This window comes from Drosophila subobscura, chromosome A (assembly GCF_008121235.1).
Source record: "Drosophila subobscura isolate 14011-0131.10 chromosome A, UCBerk_Dsub_1.0, whole genome shotgun sequence".
Classification (NCBI taxonomy): Eukaryota; Metazoa; Arthropoda; class Insecta; order Diptera; family Drosophilidae; genus Drosophila; species Drosophila subobscura.
Window position 1 is genome coordinate 23,639,571 of NC_048530.1, and position 21,485 is coordinate 23,661,055.

The 21,485-nt window shown below is 50.9% G+C and overlaps 1 protein-coding gene across 1 annotated transcript; it reads left to right on the plus strand.

Annotated features, from left to right (window-relative positions):
* Nucleotides 1–798: 798 nt before the first annotated feature.
* LOC117903274 lies at nt 799–17,008 on the plus strand. Its single transcript, XM_034815177.1, is given in 6 exon segments — nt 799–879; nt 2,492–2,870; nt 2,997–3,153; nt 3,225–3,321; nt 3,461–3,590; nt 14,893–17,008. Coding segments are annotated over 6 exon segments (2,406 nt in total). The 3' UTR covers nt 16,455–17,008.
* Nucleotides 17,009–21,485: the final 4,477 nt, after the last annotated feature.

The window sequence follows — 21,485 nt, forward strand, 5'->3', positions numbered from 1 at the left end:
GCACTGGAATGCATGGAATGGAACTCAATTGACAGAAAAATGTCAAGCTGCACGATAGATTAGAGTTATTGTAACCATGGATTGAGATCAGCGAGTTTGGATCGGTATTTTGTCTTTCTGTGGCCTTCTCCTGCATTCTCTCTTCACTTGTGCGATCGAGGCACAAATCTCTGCGCAGTGCGAGCAGAAACACGTGGAATGGAACACTTTTGAGGCCTTTCTTTGTGGTCCATTTACTAAATCCCCAACAGAGAGCGAGATTGATTCGTTGTTGGCAGTTTGGCTCTTGTTCTGGTCTGTGGCCTTTCGCTTCGCCAAATGATTGATGGCCAAAGTCAGTGAAGGAGAGGAACTTGGGGTGGGCTCTGTGTGTGCAAATTGGCAGGATAATCGGGCAGTAGTCCGAAGGATAATGATGATGGGCTGCTGGGTTTTTGCTGTTTGCTCAAAATTGCGCATTTGCATTGCAAGAACTGGCAGAGAACTCTCCGCCTGGCTTGAGGTGAGCCAAAAATATTTCAATATCAATTGCACCAGCAGCAGAGTATCTCCTGTACGCTGTATCCTGTATCCTGTATGCTGTGGCTGCAGCTGTGTGCTTGGGATGCCTCAATATCCATTTCCATTGTGTGAGCGACCGACTGAAAGATGCAAATGCAGATGCAAATACAATTAGCAATTAAATCGGTTGATTTCCCAGATGCCGAGCTGCACCACTGGCCACCACCACATGCTCAGCCCTTCGCTTCACCTATCGGTGGGGCAACTGTGTGGCTGTGCCGTGAGGCAGATGGAAGGATGCCACAGCAAAGGAGTGGGCAGCAGTCCTGCGAGGAGCGTTCGTGTCAGCAACAACTGAACATGTTCCGGCGACAGAGCGTAGATGGAGGCGGCACGTGCTGCGATGCGATGTCTTCCACACAATTAGCATTGAGGGCGGGACGGCACACAGAAATGCAAGTAATAAGCAAAAACAAAACGGAGCCCTGCCCCCTAATTGGAGTGCCGTTGGACGAGGCGCAGACCCAATGTGGCAGGGCGTGGCACGTGCCTAACAGCAGCCGAAAAAGGATCCCCATCGTGTCCTCGTGGATAATTTGACAAGTTTTTGTGCTGCGGTGGCGCAATCTTTAATTTAAATGCCAGCCATCTCTTCACGTTTATCAGATGAATGTGCGACAAAGCACACACACACACACACACACGCACACACACATACAGTCCGGTGTGTGTGCACCCACGTGATTAGCAGCATAATGACCCACTGGCACTCCCTTTGAGCCTGGCAGCAGCCTCTCCGTGGAATGGAAATTGTCTTCATTTGTGTCGCCACTTTGCAGCTTCGAGTAAGTGCTTGGATTTCCTGGGATACGACAGGGATTGAGGCGAAGATTAGCTGCCAGCAAACACCGAAATGTGAGTCTTGAGTCTGCGGAGCAACAAGTGGCAGCAGCTGCACACGATGACCCGAGGAGAGCTGGATTCATGGGAAGTTCAATGAGAGCTCCCTGCTGCCGCTGATTTGCAGAGCTTCAGGGGAAGACAATGCCCTCCACAAGCAGCTGGAATCATCTGGAAGATTCCCCTGTTGCAGGAGCAGCGTTTCCTCTGTTGTTTCCCATCGGTTGCTGCCTGCTGGGGCTGCCCCTCTGTAGAGTTGAGATCTTAAATGAAAGAAAGCAGCCCCCTCCTTCCCTCGCTTGTTTAAAATTCTTATCGCTAATGAAGTGTTTATGGGGGCATGTCAGGAATTGGTTTGCCAGGATATTACTTTTTACCCACCGGCACATTCTCGATTTCGCTTTCGCTTTCGCTTTCCCCGTGCACTCTCCCGGCCTTAGCCTGATGCCGTTGACTCAATTACACGGCGTTTGCCATGCAATTTGCCTCTTCGCACACACACGCACACACACACACACACACACACATGCCACACACACGAAGCGAGGCAGAGAGATTCGCAATTTTCATTTACATTTTTGCCAGCGTTTTTTTTTCATGAAAATATTTTTGCATTTGCAGCATCCGGCGACACGGTGTCCTCGCTCGCGCCCGCCTTGTGCCACATGCCACCAGTGGAGCAATAAAGAGACAACAGCAGCAGCATTTCCGAGCAGCATAAAAGCCCCGCCCCACCCGGAGATCTGCCTGGCGCCTGGTGCCTGGATGCCTCGTGGCTGATGCCCGACGCCTGATGCCTGATGCCCGACGCAGGGCGGAAGCGACAACATTTTATGACGGTCACATAATACACAGCGGAGCGTCGAACGGTTAACGCTTAACGCTTAACGCTTAAACGGTGAACGGTGAACGGTGAACGGAGCAGCGACAGGAGGATGCAAATTATGTGCCACATGAAGCGTCAAAGCTTTTGATTTGATTGCCAGCAACGGAGCAGGAGCAGGAGCAGGAGCAGAGTCCAAAATCAAATTCAAATTCCCAAGTGGGAGCAAACGTCGTCGCCGATTGATTGACTGATTGAGTGACCAAGCCGCAGGCAGGCAGCAGGCAGGCAGCAGGCAGGCAAAACCCAACAACGATTCAGCGCTCAGCGATTAAAACGGCGCCAATTCCGATGGCGGCCTTTCTCGGCAACGACATCAGCAGCGGCAGCCCCGGCAGCAGCGGCGGCGGCCTGCGGAGCGGCGCCACAGCAGCCGCAGCTGCCACAGCAGCACTCAATGGCGGTGGCGGTGGCCGCGGCGGTGGTCGCCAGGGAGGAGGTGCCGCGAATGGCGCCACGGGCAGTGCGTCGAACTCCGGGCCATCGTCCAAGTCGGAGAAGCAGGACGACGGCGAGGAGGGCGGCATCGGCATCCTCTGCGGCTGCGGCAACAGGGCGCCCAAGTCCCACTGCATCTCCGCAACAGGTGAGTCAATCCATCACCCAGTCAGTCGATGGCGGGGCCAATCATTCATTCAAGTAATCCTGCCATCAGCCTGTCGTTTATTTGCGCTGCTTCAAAGAGAGTTTCCCCTTTGCCCTCTGCCCTCAGGTGTCCTGCTGCTGGTGCTGCTGTACACCGCCATGGGGTCGATCATCTTCGTGACCCTCGAGGGCGAGCTGGAGGACGGCAGTGCCGTGGAGACAGCCGTGGCCGCCTCCAAGCCATATCCCCGCACCGAGCTGGCCAACGCCGAGATACGCTCCAGGCAAGTGGCAACTGACTGATGGATCCACCCATTCGGCATCCACTAATTGGAATTGCTTGGAATCTTTTCAGAACTGTCGATCGCCTGTGGTCGATAACGGAGGATCTCAATATCCTGTACAAGGAGAACTGGACACGGCTCGCCGCCCAGGAGGTGCAGCTGTTTCAGGTGAGTGTTCCGGGCAGCCTCCCAGTCGCCCAGTTGTCCTCCCGCTCTCATGCTAATGGCGCATCCTGCCTGCGCGTCCCTCTCTCTCTCTCTCTCTCTCTCTCTCTCTGTCTGCCTTTGGTGGCATTTCTTTCCGCAGGACACACTGCTGCGGGCCGTTCGCCAGTCAAAGGTTTACCCACCAGGCGGCATCCAGCTGAACGCACCGACCCACAAGTGGACCTATGCCTCGGCCTTTCTCTACTCCATGACATTAATTACAACGATAGGTGAGTGAGAAGTGCCTCGTACATGTATCGCATCACCCGTACGTAGCTCCCCCCGCAGCCCCTGCCACCTGCCACTTGATTCCTTTTGTTGGCTTCGTGCTGTTCTCCGGTTCTCCGGTTCTTTGCTTCGATTCTCTGGGCAATTTATTAGCCCAAGCCTGACGTTTGCCGTCGCCTGCCAAGTGCCAGAACCCCAAGCAGACACGTGTGCGTGTCCCCCTCCCCGTCTCCCTCCCTCTCTCTCTCTCTCCCTCGCTCTCAGCCAAAGCTCTCTGCGAGCGTGTGCATCTGTGTGAGACGTTGAGTGAGCGCCTCCGCCTGGCTGAGCAGCTGCCGACCCAGCCCCCAGCTGGACCACCCGGGGACTGCTGTTTTTAATTAACAAACTGTCAACCGACGGCATCGATTCCGTTCGTCTTGGCCACAACAATTCCCACACTCCATCCATATCCCTGGCATATCCCTGGCATAGAGTTTATTTTTTGTTGCCTTCAGGATATCTGATTTCAATTAGGTGCGGAGCCGGGGGGCTATGGGCTAAGCAATTCCTCTGCTAAAAGGACATCCGGAATGCGTCAGGAAGATGCACGCCAAACGTAATTAACATGTCCATGCCCCTCCGCACTCTAATCGAACACTGCCACACACTGGGGCATGCCCCAGCCCACCAAACGAGCTTCACTCAGCTGTCCACAGGCCACAGCCACAGCCACTGCTGCGCCCCTTGAGCCTGATGTGCATGCAAATTGAAGAGCTGCCCGCTCGAAGGCTGCCGAGAGACACCAAAATAATTGAAAAAATAATTTGAAAATACCCAAAAATGGGGGAAAGCCTGAAGCCTACCCATGAACACCCTTGGCATAAGCGCATTCTGCAGGATATTTATCTAAGTTTTGCTCCTGGAAACTGTCAATCGGTTGAGAATTCCATGCGTGGCATGGGGCATGTGGCATGTGGCATGCCCTCAATTATGATTAAAGGGTGTTGAAAATCGACTAGTGGGTGGCCTTCGTTCACTCAAACTATGACCACAAGCAGGGTGAATGCGGAGAGGGAAGTAACGAAAATAGAACGGACACGCACTGTGGGTGACACATGAACAAAAGTGGAGCAGGGCCTAGAGCAGCGCGGGGGTGGGATGATTGGATGGAGGATGGAGGATGTGGTTTGATTGGAATGGCTGAACAGATTCGTTCACAATAAACGCGCTGTTAAATCAATCGAATTTGTAGCAATCAGCAACAGCAACAACAACACACGCCCCCCTCGCGGCAGCACCACAGCAGCAGCAGGACAGCAGGACAGCAGCTGGACACACTGGCTGGCCCCTCATCACATTATGGGAATTGAGTTTGAAATCAAAACTCAATTTCGGAGAGGCAGAGCAGCGGCAGAGCAGCGGCAGAGGGAGGCGAAGCAGAGAGCAGGCGGGAAGGCAATCAGAAATCTGTCTAAATACGAAACAACACCCCCGCCCCGCACCGTCCCCTACTCCACCTTATTCACTACTCCCCCACACGCCGAATGCCACTTCTCCCCATCTGTGTCGCTGCGGCCTGGCGCCGTGTTTGTGTAGCGGGGAGTGTCATTGAAATTATTCTGACATCACTGTGGAGGGGATAGTACCGTTACGGTATGTAGTTAAATAGAGACAGCGACAGGCAGAGAGACAGCTCCAGCAGGAGAGAGGAGCGATGAGAGTGAGAGTGAGAGTGAGAGCTGGGGTGGGTAGGAACACCGACCTGCGGTTGTCAGTTGGGTAAACCGAAACAACAGAAAAACAGAACAGAGAGAGAGAGAGCGAGAGCGAGAGCAAAAGCTAGCGGCAGCAGCATGCAAGAACGGACATGCACAGACGGCAGCGGGCAGGCAGAGGGTCAGACAGCAGCAGCGGGCAGGCAGAGGGACAGGCAGCAGCAGCAGGTAGACAGGCAGACAGACAGATATAACGGTACAACGGTGCTCAACTTTCTGCATTCTGCAGCCACTTAACTGTTTCGTGCATATTCTACGAGTGCGAGCACAAGTCGAAGTCGAAGTCGAAGCAGAAGAAGCTGCAACTGGCACTGGGGCTGGGGCTGGGGCTGGCACATCAATCAATTATGAAACAATTTGTCCCCCAAATTGCCGCGTGGATACATGTATTTTCGATTGTTTAGCTCCCCTCCTCGACTAATGTGTATTCTTCCATAAATAAAGACAAAACTGTGCCTGTGAAGGGTGCCAGCTACCATCCACGAGTATATTTCACTGTCTTTGGCAGCACAGAGAGAGAGAGAGAGAGAGAGAGAGAGAGAATAACGAACAAAATCTCCAAATCCCCCGTTTTGGCCACATTCAATCACCTTGGATTTCGGCCAAAAAGTTGTTGCTGGGCGCTTTGTTGTTGGTTATTTAATGTGCTTAGGGGATTGACGACAGGCGGCTGAACGGAGAGATTTCGGTATGTGGGGGGTGCTACCAAACGATCGTCAGGAGATTAAGTTCCGGGGGGGGACTGAGGAGTGAGACAAAAGCATTATGCAAAATTCACATCGATTATGTCCTGAGCCCGTGGCCTCCACGACCAGCAGGAGGACACTTTGCTCATTATTCAATAATGAAGATATTTTCGATGGGCATACGCTTGAATGGCCCGCCGTCTCTTTGTGCCTCCACTGTCCCGTGTCGCCTGCCCCCCGCCCCCGCCCCACCGTCTCTGAGCTATTTTCGATGGCCACCTTTATGTGGCGCCATTACCTGTCTCCCCAGTCAGTGCTGCTGTCTGGGCCCAGGACATCGTTCAATTAAAATTCCGGCAGATTGGATTTGTCTGGCTGTGTGTGTGCTACGGATGTGTGTGCGTGTGTGTGTGTGCTACGGCTGACTGGGGATCTTAATGGTTGTTTAGCTTCTCGCATAAAACAAATTTGATTGCCTGCAAAGCCTCGCGCCGCTGATGGATCGCTTAAAAGTAATACCCCCCGCCATGCCCCCAGCCAGCAAACACTTTGGATACAATTTATGTCAATTGCTGTGCGAGTGTTCGAGTGTGTGAATTATGGAATGCGTATTTAATTTGCATTCATTCTCATTCGATTAGCATAATGATTTCGCACGCTAATTGAGGAGTTCCGGCTCCATTTCCATTTCCATTTCAATTTCAATTTCGATTTTTGGCTGCGAAATATTTGACTAGAAATTTAATGACACAAACGACGCCGCTTCATTGGCAATTGTTGGGCTCTATTGGCGATTATGGATAATTAATATTGCCCACACACAGTTGCGCCTGGCCCTGGCACTGGCACTGGCTGTGCCTCGCAGTGTGTGTCGCGGGTAATAAAATTAACACATTTGCCCATAAATATAAACCGTGGCACTAATAAATACCCCCGGCCAGCCGTTGAGCGTGTCCATTGTCCGTTGATTTATGTGCTGCACTGTGGTCGCTGCCCACCCATCCACCCACCCCCATTCAATTCTGCAAACTGCATCCAGAGGGAGTCGCATCCGCTGTCCAACACTCTTTCCCACAGCGAGCAAACAGTGACTGTCGCAAAACTGTGGACAAGTGGCAGTAGGACAATGACAGTGGCCAGGACATGGCGTGTCATTAAGTTGCCGCTTTATTGTTAATGGGATTGTGGCCAAAGTGCACCGAATGGATGCCCAAAAATAAGTGCCAAGAGCTGCTCCATGCTCTTCCATGATTTTCAATCAATAAGCAAATGCAAGCTGGCAGCCACATGCGAGTTCACTTGATGGCCACACACACACACACATAAATCTGCAGCAAAAGAAATGTTAACTCAAATGGGAGCTGGGGCCGCAGCTTTCCCTTTTGACCTTCGGCGGGGCCAGGCCATAAACCATTGCCATCGATGTAATGGCTTTGTCCGCCACTTCCGTTTGCCATTTTGAATTACAAATTGCACAGCACTGGCGGGCAGAATGCAGTCGAATGAATCACGATTTTTATTTATGTTGTTTACCTATTTTCATGGCCAGCACTGTGGCGGCTTCCTTACGTCCACGGCATCGATTCTGGCGGCTGCTGTTTGATAACTTTATTAAACACTTTGACCTGTATTATGTTCACACGCCGACCACGTGGCCCTCGCCCACCCACGATAGACTCCACGTCACGTCGCGTCCCGTCCCGTCCGCTGTTGTAATATTATTATTACATAATTTGTGTGCCAGAAATTGTGTATGCGCCTGTTGCCCCGAATGCCAGCTGAATGGCAACTACACATAATCGCTTGTGACACGCGCCGCGCCGCCAAAACATCCATGGCGCTCCAGCCAGTGCTGAACAATAACGTTTGGCTGGCAACTAGTTTATAATTGGCGACTTACTGAACACATTCCACGGCATGTTGGCCCCTATGAGCAGTGAGCTAACCGTACGCTAGCTTCCCTCCCCCACTGGTTCGTGTTCGTATTACAATAATTATTTATGGATGTGCATTTTGAGCTTCAAGTGGATTAAACATTATGAAAATTCCCAAACATTTCCCTGCGGCTGGGAACTGTTTTTCGCTACATTTCGGAAACATTACCAACACTGATTTCAAGCACAAGCAAACCAAAAAGAAAAGAGCGCGGCAGTTTATTTTATTTTATTGCAATTTGCAGACTCATTTTTATGGCTCAGACAGGAGTGTGTGTGTGTGGGTGTGTGTGTGTGTGTGTGGGTGTGTCAGTGTCAAATATAAAACAAATAATGCCGAAAGCGACAATAGGCTGCAGGAACAACAAGCGTGACTACAACAACGCCATAAGAGGCAATCACAGATAAGTCAACATTCCGCTGACGAGGACAACGAACGACGACAAACGGAGCACGGAGCACGGAGCACGACGAACGCCAGCCCAGCCCCCACCCCAAATGAATGAATGGGCGAATGAATGGGTGAATGGGTGAATGGGTGAGCGAGTGAGTGAATGAACCGAAAGGGAGGGACTGCCTCGAAGCAATTGGTACCCCAGCGACGCGCTGTGTTGGCCAGACAAATGATTGAATCCGAATTCGGGGACTAAAGTTTATGCTTGTAAATATGTACATGCATATGTAATATGTATACATTTATGTACATACATAATATGTACATATGTACTGTACATATTTGCTGCTGCATTCTAAACCTTTCTCAATGCCAGAAATACCCTCTCCGCCAGGGTATGTGTGCCCATGCCTTGGACACACATATTATGCGGCAGAGTCGCTCCCTCTCCCATACACACACACATAACGAACCACTCAGCGCTTTTAGGGGGTGTGTGTGGGTGGGTGGGTGTTGGCTGGGTGTTCATCATGGCACCCGCACCGCATCCGCCCCTCATTTCCCCCACGGCCTGCACTGCCAGCCCTTGACATGCTGCATACATTTTTTAATGTCTTCCTGTTCAGAAACAACACCAACAACACGAACAGCAACAACAACGATGAGCCCTGAGAGGCCTGATATGTGTCAAACGCTAACACGCACGGAGCTGCCTCAAGCCTCCGCCATGCCCCCAGCCACACACACACACACACACACTGCCCCGTGCCACACCCCAACCACACTTAGCCGCTGCCGCTGCCGCTGCTGCTGCTAGTTCTGGCTTCTGGCTTCTGGCTTCTGGGCAGTTTTTCATCTCGTGCAAGGCTTACTGCAGCCAATCCATCTCGCAGCGAAGAGCAACAGGGAGCGAGAGAGGGTCAGGAGAAGGCAGGAAGAGATGTATGGCGGAGATGTTGTGGCGAGTGTTAACAAACGAGACCAAATGCAGGGGAGGGAGCGAGGGAGAGCAGCAGAGGAAAGAGAGGGAGTCGCAGAGAGAGAAGCGAAAGCGATGAGACTCGAAGAATCACAAAGAAACGATTGAGAGAGAGAGAGAGAGAGAGAGAGAGCATAGAAAGACAAAGCCAAGAGAGACCAAGATCGTGCGACGAGTGTCTGCAGCTGCATCCCCCGCCACACCCACCCGTCTGCTGGCATTTCAGGCGTGGAAATGCTGTCAGGCAGCTCATTTGTGTCTGCGTCTCTGCTCACACACACACACACACGCACACACACTCACTCACACACGAGTGCACACATGGACGAGCGTGGCCCAATCAAGCGGAGCTCTGTGTCATTTTGCCTGTAAATGTCGCATATCAAAAATGCTTAATAATGTCATAAAAACCGAACATTTGGGGGCCCATCCACAAAACAATGCCAATAATGCGACTTCCCACATGCCACACACACACACACACACACACATAGATGGGTATGTGTGTTCCCTTGGCTTAGCGCACATTTTGATGGCTTGTGTCGCAGCCGCCGTTCGAGTGGCCACTCTGCCGCCTTAACCTTGCAGCTGCCACACACACAGTCTGCCGAGGCAAATGGATGGGACAGAAAAAAGGGGAGGACAGCTGTGAAATGTATGCACTGCTTGCACTGCTTGCACTGCTTCTTGTGCCCACCCATTCGTCTCTCCCCTTCACGGCCTTCATCAGCGTCTTTGCCTCTGTATTGGCTTGAGTTTGCATATTTTTCGTGCATATATTTTCGTCGAGGGCCGTGCACACAGAAACCAAAAAAGGGGGGGGGAACGCAAAGAGAAATGAATACAAAAATCTGTTATATGCATGTGTAGGCGGTGCTTGGAGTGCTCGACAAACTGTTATGCATTGACAGACTGCAGACTGTTGGCCCAATTTGATGGCGTTCGCTCCTCTTGGCGTTTCTGTCAAATGAAGTCACATTTTTCCTGAGCCTTTGTCGCTCGTCGTCGCAGCTTGCACTTGCTGGTGGATTTGCTCCGTTGCACGACAGCTAAAAGTTGATTTGACTGCTGCCTGGCAGTTGCAGATTGATTCCTCCTCTCCCACCTGCTGCTGCACCTGTGGTCAGTGCCAAGCCTTCGTCTGGCCTGTTCCTTGCAGTACTTTGCCCCAAGAGTGCCCCCGAAGGAGTTTGACCAAAGTGTGAATGCAACTTCCTCGACACTCTCCGTTCTGGCTGCTTTCGCTGCCAATTTTCGCGTTTTTATGCATGTTTTGACATGTTCAAGCAGCGCTGGCGTCACTTCACTTCACGATGTCAGACAGCCAGCCAGCCAGCCAGCCAGCCAGCCAGCCAGCACGCATTCAGCTTTTAATGGCTCTCCGAAATACATATGTATGTACATATGTGTATGTGCATGTATCTGCAGTATGTACGGCTGGCTTTTGTTTCCTTTTTGTGCTTTCCATTTGTTTGACAGTTAAATGGGCAGCAGCGGCAGCGGCAGAGGCAGCGGCAGCGGCAGCAACATCGACGTGGACGTCGCTGCCGGCGTCGCCGCGTCTCGATAACGATTTTAATAGGCCATTTAATTTTTAATTAATTCTTCAAGCGCCAGTTGCCATGTCATAAAAATGCTTGCTGTCATGTTTGGCTGTCGCGCTTGTCCTCCCCCTCGCTCCCTTTTGCCCCTGTCCTAGCCCTCGCCCCTGCCCTCTCCCATTGCAGCTGCTCCGCCTGATGATGATGTTTTGGGGCGCTTAACGACATGTTTTTGTTTCATTTTGGCTCTGGCTCTGGCTCTGGCCCTGCATATCATTATTTCGTTCTCTCTCCCATCACAATCCATCCGCCATTCCGCTTGTTTATTGAACATTTCCCTATTTATGGATGGCTCTGGCTCTGGCTCTGTCTCTGGCTGGGGCGGGGGGCACGCAAATTTCATTACTCAAACTTGCTGCAGGGAGAGACACTCGCAACCCCACACCCCCTCCTGCGTAGCAGTAATATGTACAGTCTGTAATTAAAGCATTCACTGAGCGAAGGAGCAAAACCTCATTGCCCACTCAGCCATTTGCTGCTTGACCTCGGTTCGAGAGTGGGGGAGGTGGTGGGTGGGGGAGGTGTTGCACCCCCCTCTAACCTTCAGCATCCGCCATTCTCCCTCCCCTCCATGCGCATTGTTTGGTTTTATATTTCAACATTTTTGTGACTCTCTTAATAGCTTTTTGTGAAAATTAATTTCTTAGCTATTAGAGGAGGAGGCCCCACCCCCCCCCCCCCATCCCCTCTGCAACTCTCTCAGTGTGCGTGTGTGTGTGTGTGTGTGTGTGTGTGTGATGGAGGAGTATTTTGTAATTACTTTATGCCCGAAAATTGCCGTAGTAAAATATTTCTCGCTGGCTTTTGGTTTGGATTTTACAGTCGCCTAAGGGCAGGACAAAAGCCTCACCAGCTTGTGGCAGGGATGGCAGGGGGGGGGAGGTTGGGGGGAACCACTCTGGCAAAGCTGTGAACTTGCCTTTGGGGTGTGCTTGGCCACCAACGTTCCACGTATAATCGAATCAAATGCGTTGCCCCAGCTGGCCCCAGACGAACGAACATTGAAAATGTTTTCATCTTTTTCGGTTTCGCATTTCGATTGAAGCGGTTTTGCGGTTGGGAATGGCTCATTTTGGGAGGCGATTAACAGCCGTATAACAGTTTGTATAACAGTTTTAGCTGAAGTATAACAGTTGGTGGGGTGACACCACCAGTAATGCATTTGTGTATAACAGTTGGTATAACAGTTTGATAACATTTTTAGCTACAGAAGTTTCATTTCGAACACTGGTGGTAACACAGTGATGTATAACAGTTGGTATAACAGTTTGGCTAAAGTATAACAGTTGGTGGGGTGACAGTTTGGGAGTCTGGCAGCAATGCATTTGTGTATAACAGTTTGTATAACAGTTTGATAACATTTTTAGCTACAGAAGTTTCATTTCGAACAATGGTGGTAATACAGTGATGTATAACAGTTGGTATAACAGTTTGTATAACAGTTTGTATAACAGTTTGTATAACAGTTTGTATAACAGTTGGTATAACAGTTTGTATAACAGTTGGTATAACAGTTTGTATAGCACTTTAAGCGGTTATTGTGCCAGATAGTAGACAGCTTTGGTGCAGTGGCTGACCAAAATGAGCAACGAAATGGCGAGAGCTCTCTGAGCGGCTTCTTGACTCTTCCTCCAGCGATCTGCTTCGCTCTTCGCTCCTCGTGCTGCCCTGAGCAGCTTACATATTTACATATTTACATATTTACACGTGTGCGTACATTTTGTTGTACATTTCGGTGCACCCTTCCAGTGGGTGCCTCATGCGTGCACCTGCGAGTGCTCGTGCATAGTGCAAGCGCTGTTGATAGATAGCAAAGAGCGGCGTTTGTTTTGCAATTAGCACGGAACTCAAGTCTCAGCAGCAAAACAACAACAGAAACAACAGCAGCAGCCAGAAGCAGAGCCAGAAGCCAGAAGAGTGCGTAAATAGTTTTAATTAAAATAACTGAGTGCTGAAAAGTAAGCGGCGGCGGCGGCAGCGGCAAATGCAAATTAAAACGTATTAAAAAGTTAGGGAAAACATTTCTGTTGTTGCATGCCACTTAGATGGCATCTGGGGGAGGCATCAAGAAGGAGCCAAGAACAAGCCCAACACCGCCACAACGAATGCCTGCGGCCAGCACTGACCAACCGGATGTACGTGTGTGTGTACGTGTGTGTGTGTGTGTGCTTAAGCCTTAACCCTTAACCCTGAACCCCACACCACTGTCCTCCAGTGTCCAGCGTTATCGTTGGGCGTCCATCTCCATCTCCAGCTCCAGCTCCATCTCGATTGCACAAATTTCAATCCCCCAACATGGAAATCGTTTTTGCTCGTCCACAGCTTTTTGGGGAGCTGCTAAAAGTTTGGGGGCAACCCACAGGCAGCAACCCACTCTGGGAATTCCCACGCATAATTGCCATGCTCGCCCCTTGTGGAAATCTTTCCACAGAGCAGGGACAGCGACGGGGCGATGGGGCGGCGGCAACGACATGTGTGCGTCGTTAGTTAGTTAGTTATAACTACGTACAATTTCATGGACGCCATATTGTAAATGTTATAATTTGCACTAACAATTTTTACCAACCGTCGCCCCAGTCCGGGGGTGTGGCAGCCACGAACGATGGAGCGAAGGGGGCACACACGACGTATACTTGCTGCATGGATGTGTCCCTATCTCTGTCTCTGCCTCTGCCTCTGTCGGTGGCTGTGTCCGTGTCCGTGTCTGTGCCACGTTGTAAGCAGGATGATGATAATTTTCAACAACTTTTGTGTGTGTGTGTGCACCCCAGGGGGTGGGGAGCGTTAGTCCAGAGCCTACGCTTGCACCGCCTGCTCCTGCTCCTGCCCCCTGGCTCTCGGTGCCTCTGCCCGCTCCCCGTGCACTTGAACGTGTTTCGCGTTTTAAAGTATTCTTAACATTAACATGAAGCACGGATCAGGGGGGTGGCGGGGTGGGAAAAGCATTTTCTGTGTTTTTTCCATGCTGATTTTTCATCATTCCCCCAGCCATTCGTTGTCTGGTCTGGTCTGGTCTGGTCTGGTGTCGTCTGGCATTTCTTTTTTGCCATTGTCGTTTGCTCTTTGCTTTCATTTTTGTCAGTAATAAAATGTAATACATGTACACACACGCACACACGCACACCACACGCACACACACGCACAATTTGACTCAATTATAAAAGTTTGCACATTAAAAGTTCAGGGAGGAGAGGCCGCAGCCGCAGCCGAAGCCGAGGGACAAGCGCGTCCGAGGCGCTGCCATTCCGCTGTAGCCAACCCATTATTGGGTTAGGTCGTGCCCAGCGGCAGGTCTAGGCCTGCTGCTGCTCCTAGTCCTGCTCCAAGACCGGTTCCTGGTTTTGGCTCGGCTTCTGGCTCTGGCTCTGGCTCTGGCTCGGTTCTGTGCTGTTTGTGCCCCCGATTCCGGAGTTTCTGGCAAACAAACATCAAAGCCAAAGTGTCTCCGACAGGAAAGTTTCCATTTCTATTTGTTGCCTTTTTCCCCTCTCTTTTTTTCTATTATTTTCTCTTTTCGAGGCCAGAGCGCCCAGCCCCAGAACCAAAGGGCTTGCGGTAGGGCAGGGCGGGTTGAGGTTGAGGTTGTTGTGCCACATGCACGGCTGCAGCTAGCAGGAAGGCAAAGGGCTCTATCCACTGCTGCCAGTCTGTGCAGGCTGCCCAGCTAATTTGATCAAGGATCAGTCGCCGCAGCTGCCCCAGCGCCCTGTGGCACTTCTTAGACTGCGAGTGGGATCAAGTCAAGTCCGACTGCCTGAATCCTCCTTTTACCATTTTGGAAGCCAGCGATTTGCAGCGATTAAACGCATTTGCAGAGAGCTGGCCTTTGGCTACAGTTTTGTGCATCAGCTCCCATGTTTTTCCCTCTCTTTGGCGCTGCGGCTTCCATTTCCCTCTGTTTGAATTCCTGCAAACGCTCAACCAATAATGATTTTCCCTCCTCCTCGTTGCAGGCTATGGCGGCGTCTCGCCGCGCACCCAGTGGGGCCGCATTGCTGCTCTGATTTACGCGCTCCTCGGCATACCCATAATCCTGCTCTACTTGTCGGCCATGGGCGACGCCCTGTCCACCGGCATGCGCTGCCTGTTCCGCCGCCAGGGCGGCGAGGGGGGCGCTGCCGGCGAGGGCGATGGCGGCGACAGGGATGGCAGCGGCAACGGCAACGGCAGCGGCAGCGGCAGCGGTGGCAGCAATGGACGCAAATCGGACAAGAAGAAGGGCAAGAAGAGCCACTACCATGGAGGGGCTGGTGGTGGCAGCAATTTGCACTACGGCATGCCGCAAACCGTCTACCAGCAGCAGCAGCAGCAGCAGCAGCAGCAGCAGGAAAAGAAGAGCTCCGAGCCGGAAAACGAGCATGGGGGCGGGGCTCGGGGCTCTGCCAGTGTGCCCATCTCGATCTGCGTGTGCGTGATGGTGTGCTATGTGACCAGCGGGGCCATCCTGTTCCACCGGCTGCAGAACTGGAGCGTGCTGGAGTCGCTGTACTTCTGCTTCACGTCGCTGGGCACCATCGGGTTCGGCGAGCTGGCGCCCCGGGGCACGCTGGCCCTGTACATGGCCTCCGCCTACATACTGGTGGGCATGGCCGTGGTGGCCATGTGCTTCAACCTGATCCAGGCCGAGATTGTCCACTGGCTGCGCAAGTTCAGCGTGCAGGACCACGTGACGCCCAAGGCCGAGGAGGTGACCCTCGTGTCGGTGTCCGTCACCCCGAAGCCCTCCTGACAACGACCCAGCGCGGACCTGCTGGGCGGCGTCGCCGGCGGTCCGAGCACCTCCTCCGGCCTGGGCGTGGGCCTGGGCGTGGGCGTGGTAGGCCACCAGCCACCCAACAGCCTGGCCCAGCACCAGACCATGTTCTTCGGCCCGGCCCACACCCTGACCCAGTACAGCTCGCTGCCCCGCCGCAGCCACATGCACGGCCACGGCGCGGGACCCTCGTCCTCGGGCGCCGCCTTCCAGCGCAACACGCCCATCCGACGCTCCACGGGCATCCCGGAGCACCACATGGAGTACTTTGTGCCGCGCAGCATCAGCGAGTTCAATCTGTCGGGCGTGGGCGATCTGGCCCTGCCCCCGCCGCGGCGCTACTCCCCCAACATGGGCAACAACATGGGCATGGGCATGGGCATGGGCATGGGCATGGGCACCGGCATGGGCATGGGAATGGGCATGGGCATGGGACTGCCGCACGGCCTGCAACTGGGACCACCGCAGACACTGCTCTGTGGCCAGCAGCAGCAGCAGCAACAGCAGCAGCAACCACCGCCACCGCCGGCCCAGCTGCAGATAGTCACGTTGAAGCCGCGCAGCGAGAAGATGGTCACCTTCGAGGATGAGTCCAAGCAGCAGCAGCAGCAGCAGCAGCAGCCACCGCCGCCATCCATTGTCTCCTCCGGCGTGAACTCGGTGTCGGCAGCGTCGGGCACACATTGTCCCCACGGGGTGCCGACGACGCCGCGAAAGTCCTCCGCTGTCGGCGCTCTGGGTGGCGGGGACATTTTCATGTGACCAGCCAGCTGACTAGCGGCAGCGTCCAGTGACTGCTCCCCAGCGGCATCCGTGTCCGTGTCCGTGTCCGTTTCCGGCATTGGTGCTGGTGTTGGTGCCGCCTCGGAGCTGAATGCGGCGATGCGCCTGCGGGACAGCATTGATGAGGCGCTGTGCCCCAAGTCGGGCCCGGCACCAGGTGAGGTGATCCGTGTCTAAGTGAATCAACCAACCGCTCACACTGTAAGTAATTGCACACACAAACACACGCAGACGCGAGCCATGAATGCGAGAGTCGAAAAGTGTTGCCTACATTCGAGGGCCTCCAGCAGCAGCAGCCGGAAAGGAAAAAAGGAACAAGGAGGGAGTGGGGCAGAGGGAGAAGACATAACAATTTCCTTCATCTAAAAGTTCTTCGTCGTGTTTTTTGAATCTATAAACATTGAGCAAATATTTATTATTATGTGTGTAAATACAGGAGGAAAAACAAAAGCCAAAAAGGAAACCAAAATCAAAACAAGCAGCATCCACACGCAGGGCGGGGAGAATGGACAAAGTTTTTAGCAGCAGCAGCAACAGAATGGATAGCTGGGGAGGGATGTGGCGTGGTGTGGCAGCAGCGACTAAATTAAAATTAAAATTAAAATTAAAATTCCACATGATAAATGCATAAAAATACTTGAATGGTGCATGGGAGAGCGTGTTTAACGTTAATGCCGAAGGCATGCAGAAACCGAAATTAATAAAAGTAAAGTACATCGCGAATACCATGAATAATAAATATTCACAGTGCAGGGGAATGCAGTTGAGGGGTGCGCAAAGGGGAGGGGAAACAAACAAAATGCAAATGCAAAATGCAAAATGAAAATGAAAATGACAAATTGTATAAATACCAGAGGACAAAGTTTATTTAAGCGATTTGTTAGTTCGTTTTCCGCTTCCCTCTCTCCCACTCTCCACTCCACGCTCCGCGTTTAGTTTTTTGTGCCATATTTTCATCAGGGTTAGGGTGGGAGCTGGGGGTTGGGTTTAGTGGAAATTTAAATTAGTTTTCCGCTGAGCGAGCGCTGTACAACAGTTCCATTGGAAACGCTACAGAAACCACAGTGAAGAAGTTTACTTTCTCAGAGAAACTGTTATAATTGATTCACTTGCAACTGTTATACTGCATGCGGCTGTTATACAGGCTGTCATACATGCTGCATCTGCCAGCTAGAGTCTTGCTTTCCACTGTTATACTAACTGTTATACAAACTGTCATACTGCAACAGCAAAGGGGCACCTTTATCTTTTGTGCACAAACTGTTATACTGCGTTGGAGGATGGCAACTGTTATATGGCTTATCTGTTATACTGTTATGTTGCTTCAACCGTAGCCGTAGCCGCCATTGACCTGTCATACGAACTGTTATACGAGTAGACACACCATTCATAGATATCTCACACATAATCGCTACAATTCGAGCATCGATTCCTCCCCAAATCCCCTGCGGCATGGCGTCTCCGAGCTTAAGCTCTTGTTGAGTGGTTTTTCTGTGTTGTCGTTTAATTTTCTGCTTCGCACAGAGGCAATTAGGTTTAAATACTTTTTAAATACATTTTGATTGTAGGTAATTGAGCGCGTGAATTGTCATTTGTTGTTTGTTGTTTGTTATTTGTTATTTGCTGCCAGCCCCGTTTGGCTGTGGCCGCGGCTGTCAGCCAAGTGGAGCTCATTTGCCGCTGCCACTTGGCTCTCTGTATTTTTTGTTGCAGCCCTTCATTAAAATAAATAAATGAAACTTGAGTGCACGCCCCTTAGGCCACAGCACGTTGGGCCGTGTGCGGTCGCTGTGCGCTGCATTTGTACATTTCTGCCACACTCAATTTGTGGCATTCAATTAAAAATAGCAAAATGGAAGCGGAAACCAGAAACCAGAAACCAAAAATCAACTAGGCTAGGCATAGGCTCCCCTGCATACTCGTAAAAAAACCAAATCAAAATACAATTTAAAAGCAGAATTACAACAACAAAAAGAAGGGCCGGGGCTGCCTTTCAATTAATGGATTAATGGACTGCCGGAGAAGGAGAGAGGATCAAAGGGCAGGCAGCAGTCAGCAGTCAGAAACTAATTCCAAAATCAATTTTGTGTCAGCAGATGTCTACTATATACATGCATAAATACATTACATATACATCTACATGTACATCTACATCTATGTCTATGTAGTTAATAACCAACTAACCAACTAACGAACAGCAGCAGCCATACAGCAAACATAAAACATTAAGCATAAAAAGCTAACGCAAATATTGAATTTAAGTCAAAAGTAATTAAATTAAGTCCACTTCAACACTCGCACACAAAAACGGAAACAGCAACGGCAACGGAAACAGAAACAGAAACAGACACACTGAAACCACAATATAATTAATAACTATCTGATAGATATGGAGAACTAGAGTAGAGTAAACTCAAGCAAAGCAAACTAACCATGCGTGAGTGTAAGTTGTTTTTTTTTGTCAAATTCCTAGCACGGTAAGTTGAACTCTTAGGCTAGCGAACACACACTTCGGGGCGCTCCTCGTGAGTGAATTGAGTGAGTGGCAGTCGCATAAGTATTAAAACTACACCTAGTTCATATAATCATACTTCTAGTGTTAGACTCTCCACAAAATAAGACACGTACGTGTGTGTGCATGTCCGAGGTACATAGACACAGCTGTGGATGTGCGACCACCCAGGCATGGACCGTGTGTAGTCGTAAGCATTCCATACATATGCATATGTAGCCGTACACAAAACGAAACTAATTTAGCATTGGGCAAGGCAACTAGCAATTAAGCAAATACATACCGCAATTTGCGACATATACATCTACATATACATCTACATATACATATACAATATACACACAATGCAAAACCGAAACCGAAACCGAAACCAAAACCCAGAAAACCAAAAACCAAAAATAAAAGTAAATAAGTGAATAAATAAATCATGAACAATTTAGTCAAATGTCAGTAAACATTTTTGTTGCGTGTGTTTCTCTGTCGTCTTACTTGCGGCATTTTCGGCTGCTGTCTGGGCTGGGGTGTGGCCAAGCAGTGCAAAACAGTGCTGCCCAGGGGCAGAAAGCGATCGTAGCCCGGCAGCTGTCGCTCGCTCTCTCTCTCTATGGTTACAACCGTTGCCAATGGTGGAACCAAATGATGGAACCAAATGAGCGTTGTGTCAGCCATTGAAGTAGCAATAAAGGAATGGCAAAAAGAACTGAAATTAAAATGGAATTTGCGCAAAATCAATTTGCGCATTAATTGATACAGATAAAAACGAATCGATATCCACCGCCCCCGCCCCCAAACCTCAGTCCATGGCTAACCGATAAAAAAAGGGGCAGGCAAAAAATAATAAAAACCCAAACCGAAACCTCAAATTCAACCTTTTCCACTCTTCGCGGCGCTGATGCGTGGTGCTGCTGCTGTGTGTGGGTTTTTTGTGAGTTATTTAATCATTTAATTAGTGTTAATAATTTATAACAAACCGTTTCGCAATCAATAAGCCTTTGAATGGGCGTGGCAGCGCTTTTATCTCTTATCCGTTTGCATTTTATGACAACTCTGAAATGGAATCTCACTTAATCGAGAGGGAGGGAGGGAGAGGTGATGCCAGGTGGCCGGTAGCTCAAAGTGCTTCTGCTCCTCCGTCCAGTGCTGTCCTGTGCTGTCCTGCTCTGTGTGCATCAGTGCGTGCGTCCAGCTCTTTTTGCCACAGCAATTTAATTTACTTCTGACAAATGTCCTGCCTCATATCCGGCCATCAGCCCGACCCAACCCAACCCATGCCAGCCTCCAGTTCGGGCTTCTTCCAGTGTTTGTCGAGTCTATGGATGAAATGTCAAGTGGAAGAGCATTAGCCCATCAAATGATGTGTAATGTGCTCGAATGTCTCTCTCTCCCTCTCTGCGTACAGTGCATCCCGCAACCGTAAGCCAATCGTTCAATCTGCTGCTAGCTCATGGCAGGGTGTGTGTGTGTTTCGATACGCACTGTACAGTGGCGGAGCATGCACAAAATTCAAGCTATTTGTATATTTGTTCATGTGCAACTCCACAGAATTACCTCGATTCATTTTGTCGCATGTCACAGGGAGTGCTCCGAGGTGTTGGAGCAGAATAAAGGACTTATGCTACCACTTGCCGCTAGGTGTCGAGGTGTGGATAGGTATGCCAGGGATCAGCAGCCAAGGGATCTCCCTTTGTCTGGAGACTGCAGCCAGCAGTGGAGTGGAGTGGAGTGGAGTGGAGTGGAGCGACAAAGGAAACGCAAGACTCGATGTGAAGCAATAAATTCGCTTAAATACTCTCTTTGTGCGAGTCATTAAAATCGCATTTGTAGGAGGAGGACACAAACCCCAAACCCAACCCCAAACCCAAACCCGATCCAATGACTTACGCGGAAGATGTGTGCTCGGGTGATTGTGGCTCGCACTCGCACTCGCACTCGTAAGTACTGAGATAGATACTGATGATGGTCTCCATCTCCGCTTTCTTGTCGCCCGCCATTAACGCTGAGCAGTCAGTGCGCTGTCAACACACTTGACATATAATTTGATTACGCATACGCATACGCATACGCATTTTATGAACTCATTTTCAGCATGCTGCGGATGATGGCCATGTGACATACTCGCACTGCCGCGTCCTGCCCACCCATTAACGCACAACGTACGGCGTTGTGTCTGCTCTGCGGGTTTTCAAGTGGCTCTTGGCGGCCTCTCCCCGTGCGCCTCGTGCAACATATTGTCTGAGTCAATTACGGCAGCCTTAAACTAGAGTTGGCAGCCCGCGTGGGCCAGCAGATTCGCGATCAGAGCGGAGGGAACGGCAACTAATTTCTTTTTACAACTGTGGCAGTTCTTTAGCTTTATGGTAAGGCACACACCCACACCCACACACACCCACACACACACAGATACGTACAGCTGCTGCTGCTGCCAAGCCAATAACCCAATGCCGTGCGGTGTGGCATGGGGTCCAGAGAGCGGCAAAAGCGAACTGTTTGCACACATA